At 31.8% G+C, this 20478-nt stretch overlaps 2 protein-coding genes across 4 annotated transcripts in view; both read right to left on the bottom strand.

The window, feature by feature from the left end:
* LOC130296708 (zinc finger protein 260-like) overlaps window positions 1-11038 on the bottom strand; it is a 473195-nt gene extending 462157 nt beyond the window's left edge. Inside the window, exons 1-2 of one of the 3 annotated variants that reach the window (XM_056548543.1) lie at window positions 10929-10973; window positions 7507-8098 (exon numbers count right to left, since the gene is read on the bottom strand). In XM_056548543.1, the coding sequence (XP_056404518.1) occupies window positions 7507-8095 (589 nt within the window). In that variant the 5' untranslated portion in view covers window positions 8096-8098; window positions 10929-10973. Of the gene's footprint in view, window positions 1-7506; window positions 8099-8441; window positions 8509-10928 lie in introns of those variants that run through there. The other 2 variants (XM_056548552.1, XM_056548558.1) reach the window with 2 other exon arrangements.
* Window positions 1-20478, bottom strand: part of LOC130296610 (zinc finger protein 345-like) — a 632251-nt gene that overhangs the window by 307624 nt on the left and 304149 nt on the right. The gene's annotated exons all lie outside the window — the stretch shown is intronic.

The raw sequence follows: 20478 nt of genomic DNA, 5'->3' as shown, positions 1-20478 counted from the left end.
GAGAGGAATACAACTCAGTATCTTCTCCCAGTGATGTGCGCCCTCCCCCTCCCTCCCCTCACTGACCCGACTGCTGCACAGAACAGGAGAAAAGCAGAGCCGGTGTAGGTCACAGGGGGAGGAGCTTAGAAGGAAACACTGCCCAGAATAATGCTGCCTTGCTATTAGCTCCCAGGGCCCCTGCTGAGCCCTCCCCATCTTCCCCTGTGCACCCCTGCTAGTTACTAATATATGTAATAAATATCCTGGGTTGGAGCGGAGCACTGTCAGGGTGAAAGAATTTACAGTGCTGAGCTGGGATGTTTCTGTAACAAGTAGGACAAATGGGGACTCTTCAGGGATGGTGGGACATATGCAGCAGTCCTTCTATCCAATAAGTATATTTCATGTCCACATCCCAACTATAATCTACATCCATATATTTCCTGGTCGTCCTATAGCAGCACACTGATGGGTTAAAGGATTCTCCTTGACCCGGAATAGAAGTACTGATCTAGCAGTAAATACACAGAATAATCAAATTAACTCCACCTGCCCATCAGGTAAACAAGTTACACAGAAGCAAATATACCTCAGGTTTCTGAGGTTGTTGGAATTAATTGTTATATGGGTGTATACTGGGGGGTACCCTGGTCCCTCTGCCCTTATCCTTTGGAAAACAGCTTCCCTAGTCTTTCAGCCAGCGAGTAGCTCATCATGCGTGCTGTGGCGGTATATGATTGTGTAATGCTTCCCTACAGAACCGCAGGTAACGTACCTCTCCTGGTTCTGTTGAGACTGACATGATGGCTGGGATTATGTGCATATCGGTGTGCTCTGGCCGATCAGGTGAGGTGTTTGGCTCCTTTGGCGGCTGGTGGCATGTTATCGCAGCATCTGTGCTTTCTGGCCCGCCGGGAATAATGTTGAGCCGGTAGAAAGGCTCAGGTCATTGCGCTCTTTGAGGATGCAGAATTTGAACATGTTTCTGCTCTTGTTGGCGAGCTGGCCAGTGGGATGTACAGGTATATCATGACATGATGGCTGTCAATGTGAGGCCGTATCCCGATGGCGACTGTCTTGAGCATGTGCATGAGGTGGTCTTGTTATAAATTACCTGCACTGCCACTGAGAGCCTGTGCTTGTCCCTAGACAGCAGGTCTCTCTCCAATGGCAGAGGTAAGTGGACTGCTCAGTAGTCCTTTGTGGTAATTCTGCCTTTTCTTTCCTTATGTTAGCTCTTCCGTTTTTTTTCCTTCTTAGATGTCTCACTTAGGAAGGAAGAGGCGGCAGATAGGGAAGCACATCTCTGCGCTGTTTAGACGCATACACTTGCGCCCTTCGATGTCCCACTCAGGAAGGAAGGGTTCTAAGAAGTCTAGATGTGTCAGATGCCAGAAACTGCTTCCAGATGATTGGGGTCAGGATGTTTGTAACCTATGCATTACTCCACAACAGCCTAATGCTCAGATGGAACCCAGTGCCTTCCTTGGTTGGTTAAAAGATGACTTATGCTCCACCTTCACTGAGATGAAAGCTTCCTTTTAGGGGAAAAAGCTTAAGATCTCCCATAAAGATGTGTCGCCTTCCCCATCAGCATCTTCCAGTGTCCTGTCAGAGCGAGGCAGCAGTGAGTTTGAAAAAGAAGAAATCTCTGAGGATCTATATCTCCTCATAAAGTGCAGAATTTACTGTTGGCGGTCAAGGATGTTTTGGAGTCCAGTGATGAAGTTTCCAATAAAGTGAAAAAAGATTATCTTTTCGACTTTCCTCCTTCTTAAGATAGAATGTTACCTGCACATCCAATGCTTAACCACTTAAGTACCCAGGGCATACAGGTATGCCCTGATGCTCTGGTACTTAAGGACCCAGGGCATACCTGTATGCCCGTGGGAATTCCGTTCCCCATCGCTCGCCGGGCGGGGACTGGGATGCCTGCTGAAATCGTTCAGCAGGCACCCCGTGCAAACCCCTGGGGGGTCCTGAGTCCTGTCCATTCAGACCAGCGATTAACAGCAATTCTAGGTCAATTGGGTCTCCGCTGACCCAGAAAAAATAAAATTTTTCATTTGCACAGCCCACTGTTCCAAAGAGCTTTCAGATGTTAGTGGGGTGTAAATGCTCACTGCCCCCTTATTAAATTCTGTGAGGGGTGTAGTTTCAAAAATGGGGTCCCATGTGGGAGGGGTCCATTGTTTTGGCACCACAAGGGGCGTTGTAAAGGCACATGGCCCCTGACTTCTATTCCAACCAAATTATCTCTCCAAAAGCTCAATGGTGCTCCTTCCCTTTTGAGCATTGTAGTTTGCCCACAGAGCACCTTACATCCACACATGGGGTATTTCCTTACTCAGAAGAAATGGTGTTACAAATTTTGGGGGGCATTTTCTCCTATTACCTTTTGTAAAATTTGGGGAAAAAACAGCAATTTAGTGAAAAAAAATTAATTTACACATCCAACTTCAACGAAAAGTTGTAAAACACCTGTGGGTATTAAGGCTCACTGTACCCCTTGTTACGTTCCTTGAGGGGTGCAGTTTCCAAAATAGTATGCCATGTGTTTTTTTTTTGCTGTTCTGGCACCATAGGAGCTTCCTAAATGTGACTTGCCCCCCAAAAACCATTTCAGAAAAACTCACTCTCCAAAATCCCATTGTCGCTCCTTCCCTTCTGAGCCCTCTAGTGCACCCACAGAGCACTTAACATCCACATATTAGGTATTTCCTTATTCAAGAGAAATTGGGTTACAAACTGTAGGGTGATTTCTCTCCTTTTACCCATTGTAAAAATTCAAAAACTGGGTCTACAAGAACATGCGAGAGTAAAAAAATGAAGATTTTGAATTTTCTCCTTCAATTTGCTGCTATTCCTTTGAAACACCTAAAGGGTAAACACACTTTCTGAATGTCATTTTAAATACTTTGAGGTGGGGCAGTTTTTATAATGGGGTAATTTATGGGGTATTTCTAATATGAAGGCCCTTCAAATCCACTTCAAAACAGAACTGGTCCCTGAAAAAATTCAGATTTTGAAAATTTTGTGAAAAAGTGGAAAATTGCTGCTGAACTTTGAAGCCCTCTGATGTCCTCCAAAAGTAAAAACATGTCAACTTTATGATGCAAACATAAAGTAGACATTTTGTATATGTGAATCAATATATAATTTATTTGGTATGTCCATTTTCCTTATTAGCAGAGTGTTTCAAAATAAAAAAAAATGCAACATTTTAAAATTTTTCAAATTTTGCAAGCATCGACAATAAATTTACCACTAACATAAAGTAGAATATGTCACGAAAAACTATCTCGGAATCAGAATGAAAAGTAAAAGCATCCCAGAGTTATTAATGCTTAAAGTGACAGTGGTCAAATGTGCAAAAAATGTGCTCGGGTCCTTAAGGTGAAAATGGGATGGGTCCTTAAGGGGTTAAATCCCTTCATAAAGAGAATTGAGTGGATTTTCCTTATCAGAGGAAAACACAGGGCAAGTCTTATCATGGCCGTTACAGAAGTCCACTGAGAAGAAGGGGGAAGTTTCATCAGTCTGACAGAAGGCGTCAGGATGGGAAAAAACAAGAATCCAGTGCCACAAAGATGAAGCCCTTCACACCAAAGAGCTGACATCCTCAGATGCCTGGGTAACAAACACTGTGAAAAACAGATGAGGGGAGATTTATCAAAACCTGTCCTGAGGAAAAGTTGCTGAGTTGCCCATAGCAACCAATCAGATCGCTTCTTTCATTTTGCAGAAGCCTTGTTAAAAATGAAAGAAGCGAACCAATTGGTTGCTATGGGAAACTCAGCAACTTTTCCTCTGCATGCGTTAAATCTCCCCCATAGTCACTAGAACTAAGAAGAAAACCTACGGACAGGTTTATGGTCATCAGGGCTTCCAATTTGGTTTCTAAATTGGTCCAGCAGTTTCTTCTCAAAAGAGCTTTGGAGAAAGTCCCAGACTCCGATAAGGGCAAAGGGTTCTTTTCACCTATTTTTGCTGTCCCAAAGTCCAGAGGAGACTGGAGGCTAGTGAGAGATCTCTCATTACTGAACAAGTTCTTTGTGAAGAAGAAGTTAAAAATGGAATCAATCAAGTCGGTAGTTCTGGATATTCAACAAGAAGATTACATGGTGTTTATCGATCTTGAAGACGCATATCTGCACATACCTGTACGTCCAACTCATAGCAAAAGACTCATAATCAGGTGCAGCATCTCCAGTTTACATGCATACCCTTTGGTATCAAGTCAGCTTTAAAGGTCTTCATCAAAGTGGTGGTCATTTTGGTGGTGCATCTCAGGCTCCACGGTATACATGTAACCCCTTACCTGGACAACTGGTTGTTCACAGCTCCGTCCAAGCATCTCCTCCTCCATCATTTACAAACAGCAATAAAGGTCCTTCAAGAGCACGGTTTCTTGATAAATCACAAGAAGTCTCACCTATCTCCTACAAGAATAATTCCCTACCTGGGATTTATCATAAACTCTTGCCAAATGCATCTGTCCTTATCCAGAGAGAGAATTCGGATTATTCATCATTGCCTCAATCACTTTTTGGGCCTCAAATAGTGTACAATCCAGTTTGCAATACAAATACTGGGATTGTTAACCTCAACAATCGTAGCAGTTCCCTGGGCGAAAGCTCAGATCAGAACACTGCAGACCCACATCCTGTCACAGTGGGACAAGTCGCAGGAGGACCTGGATTCAACCATCTTTATTCCAGTAAAAATCAAGATATATCTGGGGTGGTGGATAGAGCCATCTTGTTTTCTGCGAGGCAAGTCTCTCCTGTTTCCTCAACCAGTAGTCCTCACTATGGATGCCTCAGGCTCCGACTGGGGTGCCCATATGGGGGATTCTAGGGTACAGAAGACGTGGATGGAGGAAGTCAGGAAAATGTCTTCAAACTTCAGGGAGCTGAAGGTGATCAGCGAGGCATTAATTCATTTCAAGCCCCTGCTTCAGAATCAACATGTTAAAATTTTGTCAGACAACCTTCCATTCTTTTACAATGTGAACAAGCAAGAAGGGCAAGAAGCAAGATTCCCCAGAAACTCTTCCAGCATGATGGATTGGTCGGAACACAATCTCTTCTCAATCACCGCAGTCCATATCAAAGGCTCATTAAATATTACTGCAGATTGTCTCAGCAGGAAGAAGATAATGCCGAAAGAATGGGAACTCAACCCGTAAGTATTTAAAATGATAACAGACAAGTGGGCTCTTCCATCCCTGGATGTAATGGTGACTCAGGAAAACAAGAAACTGCCCCATTTTTTTTGTTTTGCTTCCTGTCTCGAGCGGGTCATTCAGTGGCCATAGACAGCCCGTCTATAGTATAGAAGATGATCTTCATTTATGCCTTTACTCCTCTTCCGTTGATTCCGAAGCATCTCAGGAAGGGGATAGGTGAACAAATTCAGGCGATAGTTATCTTGCCATTCTGGCCTCATCGGGCCTGGTTTCAGCTTGTGTGGGAAGCATCAAAAGGGGATTATATGATGTTGCCTTTGGTCAAAGATCTTCTTCAAGCGGCCTCTTCCATCCAGATCTGTCATCTCTGAAACTGGCGGCTTGGACTTGAACGCTCTGCCTTAAGCTATCTAGGAAGCCCTCCACTATGAAGGTCTATGCTAGAGTTTGGCGACTGTATTCCTCCTGGTGTTCCAGATATGACAAGAATCCAGGAGATACCCTGTCTCGCTCACTCTTTTTTTCAGGAAGAGTTTAATAAAGGTCTCAAACCTAATACCCTTAAGGTTCAAGTGACAGCTATCAATGCCCATCTGGAAGGAAAACTTTCTTGTTCATTGATGGTTTCCAGATTCTTCAGGCAATTAAGAAGACTGAGGCCCAGCTATCACCATCCTCTTGCATCCTGGGATCTTCTGTTGTGGGTAAAAAGGTGGTGTGGAGAACCCTTTGAACCTTTATCTTCTGCCTTGGTGAAATGGCTCTCTCTCAAGACACAATTCCTAGTGGCGATTACCTTGGTCAGACGCATTGGAGAACTCCAAGCTTTATCTTGCAGAGAGCCTTATCTCAGGCTATTGCCAGATGCGGTGGTCTTCAGAACCATACCAGGTTTTCTCCTCAAGGTTTCATTAACCTCTTGGGGACGCAGGGCATACCTGTTCATCCTGCTCCCCGCGTCATATCGAGTAGGTCCCAGCGGCTAATGGTAGCCGGGACCCAGGGCTTATAGCGTTTTTTTCACCAGAGCCCGCCGCAAAGCAAGATGGACTTGCTGCGACAGGCGATACCCAGGTCACTACCCCTGGCACGATCCGTCCACACAGGCTGCCCAGAAGAAACTTTTTCACAGATGATAAAGTGAAGTCAAATGAAGCACAGGTCATAAGGCAGGCAGCTAGGAAGCGCAGTCAGGTCACAAGCTGGAGGTCAAGAACACTAATAAAGCACACACAAAAAACACTTTCTCTAAGGCACAAGGCACAAAGATTCGGCACCAAGATAGGGAGGTGCCGGACTAATAAAGGGTCCGTCCTGCAGGATTTACCAATTAAGGGCGTACTGGCCCTTTAAATCTAGTAACGCCAGCGCATGCCGTAAGGAAAGTGGATGCTCGCACCAGCGATGCAGAGCAGGAGACAGGCCAAAGACAGTGAGAGGTGAGGAGATACCCGGGGCTCGCATGCGGGCACGTCCCGCATAGCGAGTCCCGTAGCCACAGTAACTAAAAGAAGGGGTGCGCTCACAGTGAAACGAAAATATTTAATATTTGTGGAGCAAAATTGAAAATAAAACACCAGTTTGCAACTTTGAGGGGGCTTCCGCTTCTATGTTTTCATATGAAAATGAGTACACCTAAAATCGTCCTCTTCTGACCTCCATTATTTTTCCGTATACGGGGCTTATTTTTTGTGGCGTGATCTGTAGTTTTTATAGGGACCATTTTTGTTTTTATGGGACTATTTGATCACTTAAATTTTTTTCAGGTATATAAAGTGATCAATAATAATTTTTTTTACCTTTACACCATTGACCATGTGCTATCATATACATTATATTTAAAGGGGTATTCCTGCTTTATACATCTTATCCCCTATCCAAAGGATAGGGGGATAAGATGTATGATCGCAGGAGTTCCGCCGCTGGGGACCCCCGCAATCTCAGAGCAGCCCCCGGCATTCTGTGTCAATCAGATTGCTTCTTTGAAGCCAAGTGCTGTCTGAGCATGCTGGGAGTTTTGCAACAGCTGGAGGCACCCTGGTTGGGAAACACTGTACTAAAATAAGATTTATGGAGCAAGGAGAGGGGGGGAAAGATGAAGGAAGACTGAAGACTCATGGGAAATGTAGTCTACAGTTGGTAAGCAGTGAATGCTGTGGGAAAAAGGGGCATCATTTACTCGAGTATCATTATAAAAAATCTATAAAAATGGCTCTACTAGGCATAGTGACTATATATTAGTGCACCGCATGCCTTATCTCAGGAATGGTGAAAGTCAGATAACCCCTTTAAAGAATCAGTGACTCTTCTCTGCATTTATGGGGTAAACTCACCTGGATGGTTACCTGTAGGAATGTCCTCCATATACTGCTTATCACTGCTCACATCTGTCTCTTCTTCTTCCTTTATGTCTGTAGTATTAACATAGATCAGATCTTTCCCTGTAGGAATATCCTCCTTATACTGCTCATAACCGCTCATATCCGTCTCTTCTTCTTCCTTTATGTCTGTAGCATTAATATAGATCAGATCTTTCCCTGTAGGAATGTCCTCCTTATACTGCTTATCACTGCTCACATCTGTCTCTTCTTCTTCTTCCTTTATGTCTGTAGCATTAATATAGATTAGATCTTTCCCTGTAGGAATGTCCTCTTTATACTGCTCATCACCGCTCACATCTGTCTCTTCATCTTCTTCCTTTATGTCTGGAGCATTAATATAGATCAGATCTTTCCCTGTAGTGATGTCCTCCTTATACTGCTCATCATCCCTCCCATTTGTCTCTTCTTCTTCTTCTTTTATGTCTGGAGCTTTAATATAGATCCGATCTTTCCCTGTAGGAATGTCCTCCTTATACTGCTCATCACCGCTCACATCTGTCTCTGGAGCTTTAATATTGTTCATATCTTCCTCCTGATTCATGAGCTGAGAAAGAAATATTGTAAAAATCACCAGACAGTAGGAGAAGTCATGTGGAAGGTTTTATATGAGCAGAAAAGATAGTTTCACCAAATAGGGAAGATGTTAAAATTTCGAATATCACCCCTGGAATGACCTATTAGTAAGGAGTTTAAGCAGTCAATATATACATTCATACACATTATATATATATATATATATATATATATATATATATATACACATACACAGAGAACAGGTTCGTGGAGCTGGCACCTTGCAAATTGGACTGGTTAAGCAGTGCTGCATTATTTAAGGATATATATATTTGTGGTAATGGGAACCAAGTGTAACAACCCGAACAACTTACTCTTATGCTCTGAGCAAAGTGTTACTTATATCTGCTAATACACGCCGACATTGTATACAGTATATGTTATATACACACACACATAAATTAAATATACACACACATATATATTAAAGAGTACCTAACAAGAACTACACTGTCCCTAATCCCCCCACATCTGTCCCTGACTCTACCGGACACTAACCCTGCATTTATTTATTTTCTAATAAAACCCATTTGTACCTTTTTTCTTATTCTCGTCCCTGCTCACATTGCTGCCCGTGTGGAGGGAGGAAGGGGTAGTGGGCCGTCCTTCCTCATCTATGCTGCAATCCATCTATGCACGCATAGAGGCTGTGAACATAGCGGGGCCGGCAGCTCCTGAGTCTCCCCCTCTCTATTTACTACAGCACATGTCTTACAGAGAGGGGGAAGATCGGAGTACACAGCTACCATGCCGCTGCTGGAGCCTGATGACCTCTGCTGTGCTGCGGGCACAGCGCTCTCTCCTGCCTGTCTGATTGACAGACAGGGAGCTGCACTGTGCTTGCTTGTCAGCCCTGCTGCACTGAGATTTCGGACTCATGCCAGAACGACATAAGTCCGAAATCTCTGAGGCACAGACATGTAGGGAGACCCCTAGTGGTCATATTTTAGAGTGAAAAATAATTACATAAATAAACATTTTAGGTAATGACATGCAATTAGAAAGATGTTAGGGAGACATTAATTAACTATATATTAAACTTTTTTTTGATGACAGGTACTCTTTAAATATATACACACACACATATATACTATATATATATATATATACACACACACATATATATATATATTATATACACACACATATATATATTTTATACACACACAAACATATATATTAACCTCTTAAGTATCTATACGCCTTGCGCCTGGTCTATAACACATGGTAACGTCGTAACCCCGTGTCATAGCAGGTCGGTCCCAGCGGCTAATGAAAGCCGGGACCCTGGGCTAATAGCGGACGGCACCGATCATTGTACCGTGCACTATTAACCCTTTAGACGCGGCAATCAAAGTTAATCGCCGCGTCTAAAGTTGAAAAAATTGCATCCCGGCAGCTCAGTCGGGCTGATCAGGAACACAGCAGTGAAACCGCTGTGTCCCGATCAGCTAGGACACCAAAGGAAGGTCCCCTACCTGCTTCCTCGGCGTCCGATCAGCGATTGACTTCTCCATGCCTGAGATCCAGGCAGGAGAAGTCAAGCCTCGATAACACTGATCATCCACAAGTAGTTCTATGCCGATGACCAGTGTTAGGAATCAATGTAATGCATGTTATAGCCCCTAGAGGGGGCTATAACATAGCAAAAAAAAAGTTACTAATGATAAATTAACCCCTTCCCTAATAAAAGTAAGAATCACCCCCCCTTTTCCCATTTAAAAAAAAACAAAAACAACTGTGTAAATAAAAATAAACATATATGGTATCGCCACATGCAGAAATGTCCGAACTATACAAATATATATATATATATTGTATAAATTTTTTTTATAAAAAGCGATCAAAAAGTCCAATCAAAACAAAGACGGTACCGATAAAAACTTCAAATCACGGGAAACAAAAATTGAGCCCTCATACCGGCCGATATGTGGAAAAATAAAAAAGTTATAGGGGTCAGAAGATGACAATTTTAAACATATATTTTCGTGCATGTACGACAAAATCAAACCTATATAAGTAGGGGATCATTTTAACCGTATGGACCTACAGAATAAAGAGGAGGTGTCATGTTTACCGAAAAATTTACTACCTAGAAACGGAAGCCCCCAAAAGTTACAAAATGGCTTTTTTTCTTCAATTTTGTCACACAATTATTTTCTTTTTCCGTTTTGCCGTAGATATTTTGGTAAAATGACTGATCTCACTGCAAAGTAGAATTGGTGGCGCAAAAAATAAGCCATAATATGGAATTTTAGGTGCAAATTTGAAAGTGTTATGATTTTTAAAAGGTGATGAGGAAAAAAATTTAAGTGCAAAAAAGAAAAAACCCTGCGTCCTTAAGGGGTTAAATATACACATATATTATATGTACACACAGCGTGGGAGATTAATCAATGTATTAATTATTGTGCTCGTGCGGCATCTCAGTCCACATGGGTGAATGTCAGTAGTTTCAGCATCTTGTTATATGAGGGATTATTCTTGAGGTTCAGATGATGTGTATGTATAACTGTTCTACGTTTGATTGTTTCCCTCTATAAACTTATAGGAGGAGATTTATCAAAACCCGTCCAAAGGAAAAGTTGCTGAATTGCCCATAGCAACCAATCAGATCGCTTCTTTCATTTTTCACTTTAAAAAAAGTGAAGAAAGCGATCTGATTGGTTGCTATGGGCAACTCAGCAACTTTTCCTCTTGACAGGTTTTGATCAATCTCCCCCAGTGTGTATATTAAATATACACACACACATAGATAGATAGACAAAAAAACAGATATAGATAGATATATATACACATACCTCCTTCCTTAGAGCTGTACAGGAAGTGTACTAACAGGACCTGTGATGATGTCACAGTCAGGTGATCAGTCACATGGAGGAGGAGGAGGAGTCACATGATCAGGGGCTGCCGCTCTCGGCTCATCTGCTCATCAGTGTAGAGATAAATGATGTCAGAGGACGGTGACTGTAGGTGTCTATGTGGATAAGAAGATGTATGGACACCGACAATAACAGGACAAAATACACTAAATGTCTGTATTATAGTATATACATGTATTATAGTATTATAGTATATGCATGTATTATAGTATTATAGTATATACATGTATTATAGTATTATAGTATATACATGTATTATAGTATTATAGTATATACATGTATAATAGTATTATAGTATATACATGTATTATAGTATTATAGCATATACATGTATTATAGTATTATAGTATATACATGTATTATAGTATTATAGTATATACATGTATTATAGTATTATAGTATATACATGTATTATAGTATTATAGTATATACATGTATTATAGTGTATACATATATTATAGTATTATAGTATATACATGTATTATAGTGTATATGTCAGAGGACGGTGACTGTAGGTGTCTATGTGGATAAGAAGATGTATGGACACCGACAATAACAGGACAAAATACACTAAATGTCTGTATTATAGTATATACATGTATTATAGTATTATAGTATATACATGTATTATAGTATTATAGTATATACATGTATTATAGTATTATAGTATATACATGTATTATAGTATTATAGTGTATACATGTATTATAGTATTATAGTATATACATGTATTATAGTATTATAGTATATACATGTATTATAGTATTATAGTATATACATGTATTATAGTATTATAGTATATACATGTATTATAGTATATACATGTATTATAGTATTATAGTATATACATGTATTATAGTATTATAGCATATACATGTATTATAGTATTATAGTATATACATGTATTATAGTGTATATGTCAGAGGACGGTGACTGTAGGTGTCTATGTGGATAAGAAGATGTATGGACACCGACAATAACAGGACAAAATACACTAAATGTCTGTATTATAGTATATACATGTATTATAGTATTATAGTATATACATGTATTATAGTATATACATGTATTATAGTATTATAGTATATACATGTATTATAGTATTATAGTATATACATGTATTATAGTATATACATGTATTATAGTATTATAGTATATACCTGTATTATAGTATTATAGTATATATACATGTATTATAGTATTATAGTGTATACATGTATTATAGTATTATAGTATATACATGTATTATAGTGTATATGTCAGAGGACGGTGACTGTAGGTGTCTATGTGGATAAGAAGATGTATGGACACCGACAATAACAGGACAAAATACACTAAATGTATTATAGTATATACATGTATTATAGTATTATAGTATATACATGTATTATAGTATTATAGTATATACATGTATTATAGTATTATAGTATATACGTGTATTATAGTATTATAGTATATACGTGTATTATAGTATTATAGTATATACATGTATTATAGTGTATATATCAGAGGACGGTGACTGTAGGTGTCTATGTGGATAAGAAGATGTATGGACACCGACAATAACAGGACAAAATACACTAAATGTCTGTATTATAGTATATACATGTATTATAGTATTATAGCATATACATGTATTATAGTATTATAGTATATACATATATTATAGTATTATAGTATATACATGTATTATAGTATTATAGTGTATACATGTATTATAGTATTATAGTATATACATGTATTATAGTATTATAGTGTATACATGTATTATAGTATTATAGTATATACATGTATTACAGTATTATAGTATATACATGTATTATAGTATTATAGCATATACATGTATTATAGTATCATAGTATATACATGTATTATAGTATTATAGTATATACATGTATTATAGTATTATAGTGTATACATGTATTATAGTATTATAGTGTATACATGTATTATAGTATTATAGTGTATACATGTATTATAGTATTATAGTATATACATGTATTATAGTATTATAGTATATACATGTATTATAGTATTATAGTATATACATGTATTATAGTATTATAGTGTATACATGTATTATAGTATTATAGTATATACATGTATTATAGTATTATAGTATATACATGTATTATAGTATTATAGTATATACATGTATTATAGTATTATAGTATATACATGTATTATAGTATTATAGTATATACATGTATTATAGTATTATAGTGTATACATGTATTATAGTATTATAGTGTATACATGTATTATAGTATTATAGTATATACATGTATTATAGTATTATAGTATATACATGTATTATAGTATTATAGTGTATACATGTATTATAGTATTATAGCATATACATGTATTATAGTATATACATGTATTATAGTATTATAGTATATACATGTATTATAGTATTATAGTATATACATGTATTATAGTATTATAGTGTATACATGTATTATAGTATTATAGTGTATACATGTATTATAGTATTATAGTATATACATGTATTATAGTATTATAGTATATACATGTATTATAGTATTATAGTATATACATGTATTATAGTATTATAGTATATACATGTATTATAGTATTATAGTATATACATGTATTATAGTATTATAGTATATACATGTATTATAGTATTATAGTATATACATGTATTATAGTATATACATGTATTATAGTATTATATATACATGTATTATAGTATTATAGTATATACATGTATTATAGTATTATAGTGTATACATGTATTATAGTATTATAGTGTATACATGTATTATAGTATTATAATATATACGTGTATTATAGTATTATAGTGTATACGTGTATTATAGTATTATAGTATATACGTGTATTATAGTATTATAGTGTATACATGTATTATAGTATTATAGTGTATACATGTATTATAGTATTATAGTATATACATGTATTATAGTATTATAGTATATACATGTATTATAGTATTATAGTATATACATGTATTATAGTGTATATGTCAGAGGACGGTGACTGTAGGTGTCTATGTGGATAAGAAGATGTATGGACACCGACAATAACAGGACAAAATACACTAAATGTCTGTATTATAGTATATACATGTATTATAGTATTATAGCATATACATGTATTATAGTATTATAGTATATACATGTATTATAGTATTATAGTATATACATGTATTATAGTATTATAGTATATACATGTATTATAGTATTATAGTATATACATGTATTATAGTATTATAGTGTATACATGTATTATAGTATTATAGTATATACATGTATTACAGTATTATAGTATATACATGTATTATAGTATTATAGCATATACATGTATTATAGTATCATAGTATATACATGTATTATAGTATTATAGTATATACATGTATTATAGTATTATAGTATATACATGTATTATAGTATTATAGTATATACATGTATTATAGTATTATAGCATATACATGTATTATAGTATATACATGTATTATAGTATTATAGCATATACATGTATTATAGTATATACATGTATTATAGTATTATAGTATATACATGTATTATAGTATTATAGTATATACATGTATTATAGTATTATAGTGTATACATGTATTATAGTATTATAGTGTATACATGTATTATAGTATTATAGTATATACATGTATTATAGTATTATAGTATATACATGTATTATAGTATTATAGTATATACATGTATTATAGTATTATAGTATATACATGTATTATAGTATTATAGTATATACATGTATTATAGTATTATAGTGTATACATGTATTATAGTATTATAGTATATACATGTATTATAGTATTATAGTATATACATGTATTATAGTATATACATGTATTATAGTATTATAGTATATACATGTATTATAGTATTATAGCATATACATGTATTATAGTATATACATGTATTATAGTATTATAGTATATACATGTATTATAGTATTATAGTATATACATGTATTATAGTATTATAGTGTATACATGTATTATAGTATTATAGTATATACATGTATTATAGTATTATAGTATATACATGTATTATAGTATTATAGTATATACATGTATTATAGTATTATAGTATATACATGTATTATAGTATTATAGTATATACATGTATTATAGTATTATAGTATATACATGTATTATAGTATTATAGTATATACATGTATTATAGTATTATAGTATATACATGTATTATAGTATTATAGTGTATACATGTATTATAGTATTATAGTGTATACATGTATTATAGTATTATAGTGTATACATGTATTATAGTATTATAGTGTATACATGTATTATAGTATTATAGTATATACATGTATTATAGTATTATAGTATATACATGTATTATAGTATTATAGTATATACATGTATTATAGTATTATAGTATATACATGTATTATAGTATTATAGTGTATACATGTATTATAGTATTATAGTATATACATGTATTATAGTATTATAGTATATATACATGTATTATAGTATTATAGTATATATACATGTATTATAGTGTATATGTCAGAGGACGGTGACTGTAGGTGTCTATGTGGATAAGAAGATGTATGGACACCGACAATAACAGGACAAAATACACTAAATGTCTGTATTATAGTATATACATGTATTATAGTATTATTGTATATAATGTATTATAGTATTATAGTATATACATGTATTATAGTATTATAGTGTATACATGTATTATAGTATTATAGTATATACATGTATTATAGTATTATAGTATATACATGTATTATAGTATATACACTAAATGTCTGTATTATAGTATATACATGTATTATAGTATTATAGTATATACATGTATTATAGTATTATAGTATATACATGTATTATAGTATTATAGTATATACATGTATTATAGTATCATAGTATATACATGTATTATAGTATTATAGTATATACATGTATTATAGTATTATAGTGTATACATGTATTATAGTATTATAGTATATACATGTATTATAGTATTATAGTGTATACATGTATTATAGTATTATAGTATATACATGTATTATAGTATTATAGTATATACATGTATTATAGTATTATAGTATATACATGTATTATAGTATTATAGTATATACATGTATTATAGTATTATAGTATATACATGTATTATAGTATTATAGTATATACATGTATTATAGTATTATAGTATATACATGTATTATAGTATTATAGTGTATACATGTATTATAGTATTATAGTATATACATGTATTATAGTATTATAGTATATACATGTATTATAGTATTATAGTATATACATGTATTATAGTATTATAGTATATACATGTATATTATAGTGTATATGTCAGAGGACGGTGACTGTAGGTGTCTATGTGGATAAGAAGATGTATGGACACCGACAATAACAGGACAAAATACACTAAATGTCTGTATTATAGTATATACATGTATTATAGTATTATAGTATATACATGTATTATAGTATTATAGTATATACATGTATTATAGTATTATAGTGTATACATGTATTATAGTATTATAGTATATACATGTATTATAGTATTATAGTATATACATGTATTATAGTATTATAGTATATACATGTATTATAGTATTATAGTATATACATGTATTATAGTATTATAGTATTATAGTATATACATGTATTATAGTATTATAGTATATACATGTATTATAGTATTATAGTATATACATGTATTATAGTATTATAGTATATACATGTATTATAGTATTATAGTATATACATGTATTATAGTATATACATGTATTATAGTATTATAGTATATACATGTATTATAGTATATACATGTATTATAGTATTATAGTATATACATGTATTATAGTATATACATGTATTATAGTATTATAGTATATACATGTATTATAGTATTATAGTATATACATGTATTATAGTATTATAGTATATACATGTATTATAGTATTATAGTATATACATGTATTATAGTATTATAGTATATACATGTATTATAGTATTATAGTATATACATGTATTATAGTATTATAGTATATACATGTATTATAGTATTATAGTATATACATGTATTATAGTATTATAGCATATACATGTATTATAGTATTATAGCGTATACATGTATTATAGTATTATAGTATATACATGTATTATAGTGTATATGTCAGAGGACGGTGACTGTAGGTGTCTATGTGGATAAGAAGATGTATGGACACCGACAATAACAGGACAAAATACACTAAATGTCTGTATTATAGTATATATATGTATTACAGTATTATAGTATATACATGTATTATAGTATAATAGCATATACATGTATTATAGTATTATAGTATATACATGTATTATAGTATTATAGTATATACATGTATTATAGTATTATAGTATATACATGTATTATAGTATTATAGTATATACATGTATTATAGTATTATAGTATATACATGTATTATAGTATTATAGTATATACATGTATTATAGTATATACATGTATTATAGTATTATAGTATATACATGTATTATAGTATTATAGTATATACATGTATTATAGTATTATAGTATATACATGTATTATAGTATATACATGTATTATAGTATTATAGTATATACATGTATTATAGTATTATAGTATATACATGTATTATAGTATTATAGTATATACATGTATTATAGTATTATAGTATATACATGTATTATAGTATTATAGTATATACGTGTATTATAGTATTATAGTATATACGTGTATTATAGTATTATAGTATATACATGTATTATAGTGTATATGTCAGAGGACGGTGACTGTAGGTGTCTATGTGGATAAGAAGATGTATGGACACCGACAATAACAGGACAAAATACACTAAATGTCTGTATTATAGTATATACATGTATTATAGTATTATAGCATATACATGTATTATAGTATTATAGTATATACATGTATTATAGTATTATAGTGTATACATGTATTATAGTATTATAGTATATACATGTATTACAGTATTATAGTATATACATGTATTATAGTATTATAGCATATACATGTATTATAGTATCATAGTATATACATGTATTATAGTATTATAGTATATACATGTATTATAGTATTATAGTATATACATGTATTATAGTATTATAGTATATACATGTATTATAGTATTATAGTATATACATGTATTATAGTATTATAGTATATACATGTATTATAGTATTATAGTATATACATGTATTATAGTATTATAGTGTATACATGTATTATAGTATTCTAGTATATACATGTATTATAGTATTATAGCATATACATGTATTATAGTATTATAGTATATACATGTATTATAGTATTATAGTATATACATGTATTATAGTATTATAGTATATACATGTATTATAGTATTATAGTATATACATGTATTATAGTATTATAGTGTATACATGTATTATAGTATTCTAGTATATACATGTATTATAGTATTATAGCATATACATGTATTATAGTATTATAGTATATACATGTATTATAGTATTATAGTATATACATGTATTATAGTATTATAGTATATACATGTATTATAGTATATACATGTATTATAGTATTATAGTATATACCTGTATTATAGTATTATAGTATATACCTGTATTATAGTATTATAGTACATACCTGTATTATAGTATTATAGTATATACCTGTATTATAGTATTATAGTATATACATGTATTATAGTATTATATCATATACATGTATTATAGTATTATAGTATATACATGTATTATAGTATTATAGTATATACATGTATTATAGTATTATAGTATATACATGTATTATAATATATACATGTATTATAGTATTATAGTATATACATGTATTATAGTATTATAGTATATACATGTATTATAGTATTATAGTATATACATGTATTATAGTATTATAGCATATACATGTATTATAGTATTATAGTATATACATGTATTATAGTATTATAGTGTATACATGTATTATAGTATTATAGTATATACATGTATTACAGTATTATAGTGTATACATGTATTATAGTATTATAGTATATACATGTATTACAGTATTATAGTATATACATGTATTATAGTATTATAGCATATACATGTATTATAGTATCATAGTATATACATGTATTATAGTATTATAGTATATACATGTATTATAGTATTATAGTATATACATGTATTATAGTATTATAGTATATACATGTATTATAGTATTATAGTATATACATGTATTATAGTATTATAGTATATACATGTATTATAGTATATACATGTATTATAGTATTATAGTGTATACATGTATTATAGTATTATAGTATATACATGTATTATAGTATTATAGTATATACATGTATTATAGTATATACATGTATTATAGTATTGTATTATATTATATACATGTATTATAGTATTATAGTGTATACATGTATTATAGTGTATACATGTATTATAGTATATACATGTATTATAGTATTATAGTATATACATGTATTATAGTATATACATGTATTATAGTATTATAGTATATACATGTATTATAGTATTATAGTATATACATGTATTATAGTATTATAGTATATACATGTATTATAGTATTATAGTATATACATGTATTATAATATATACATGTATTATAGTATTATAGTATATACATGTATTATAGTATTATAGTATATACATGTATTATAGTATTATAGTATATACATGTATTATAGTATTATAGTGTATACATGTATTATAGTATTATAGTGTATACATGTATTATAGTATTATAGTGTATACATGTATTATAGTATTATAGTATATACATGTATTATAGTATTATAGTATATACATGTATTATAGTATTATAGTATATACATGTATTATAGTATTATAGTGTATACATGTATTATAGTATTATAGTATATACATGTATTATAGTATTATAGTATATACATGTATTATAGTATTATAGTATATACATGTATTATAGTATTATAGTATATACATGTATTATAGTATTATAGTGTATACATGTATTATAGTATTATAGTATATACAAGTATTATAGTATATACATGTATTATAGTATATACATGTATTATAGTATTATAGTATATACATGTATTATAGTATTATAGTATATACATGTATTATAGTATTATAGTGTATACATGTATTATAGTATTATAGTGTATACATGTATTATAGTATTATAGTGTATACATGTATTATAGTATTATAGTGTATACATGTATTATAGTATTATAGTGTATACATGTATTATAGTATTATAGTATATACATGTATTACAGTATTATAGTATATACATGTATTATAGTATTATAGTGTATACATGTATTACAGTATTATAGTATATACATGTATTATAGTATTATAGTATATACATGTATTATAGTA

Source organism: Hyla sarda, chromosome 1, assembly GCF_029499605.1.
Source record: "Hyla sarda isolate aHylSar1 chromosome 1, aHylSar1.hap1, whole genome shotgun sequence".
In the NCBI taxonomy this organism is placed as follows: domain Eukaryota; kingdom Metazoa; phylum Chordata; class Amphibia; order Anura; family Hylidae; genus Hyla; species Hyla sarda.
This window is presented reverse-complemented; position numbering and strand designations above follow the sequence as displayed.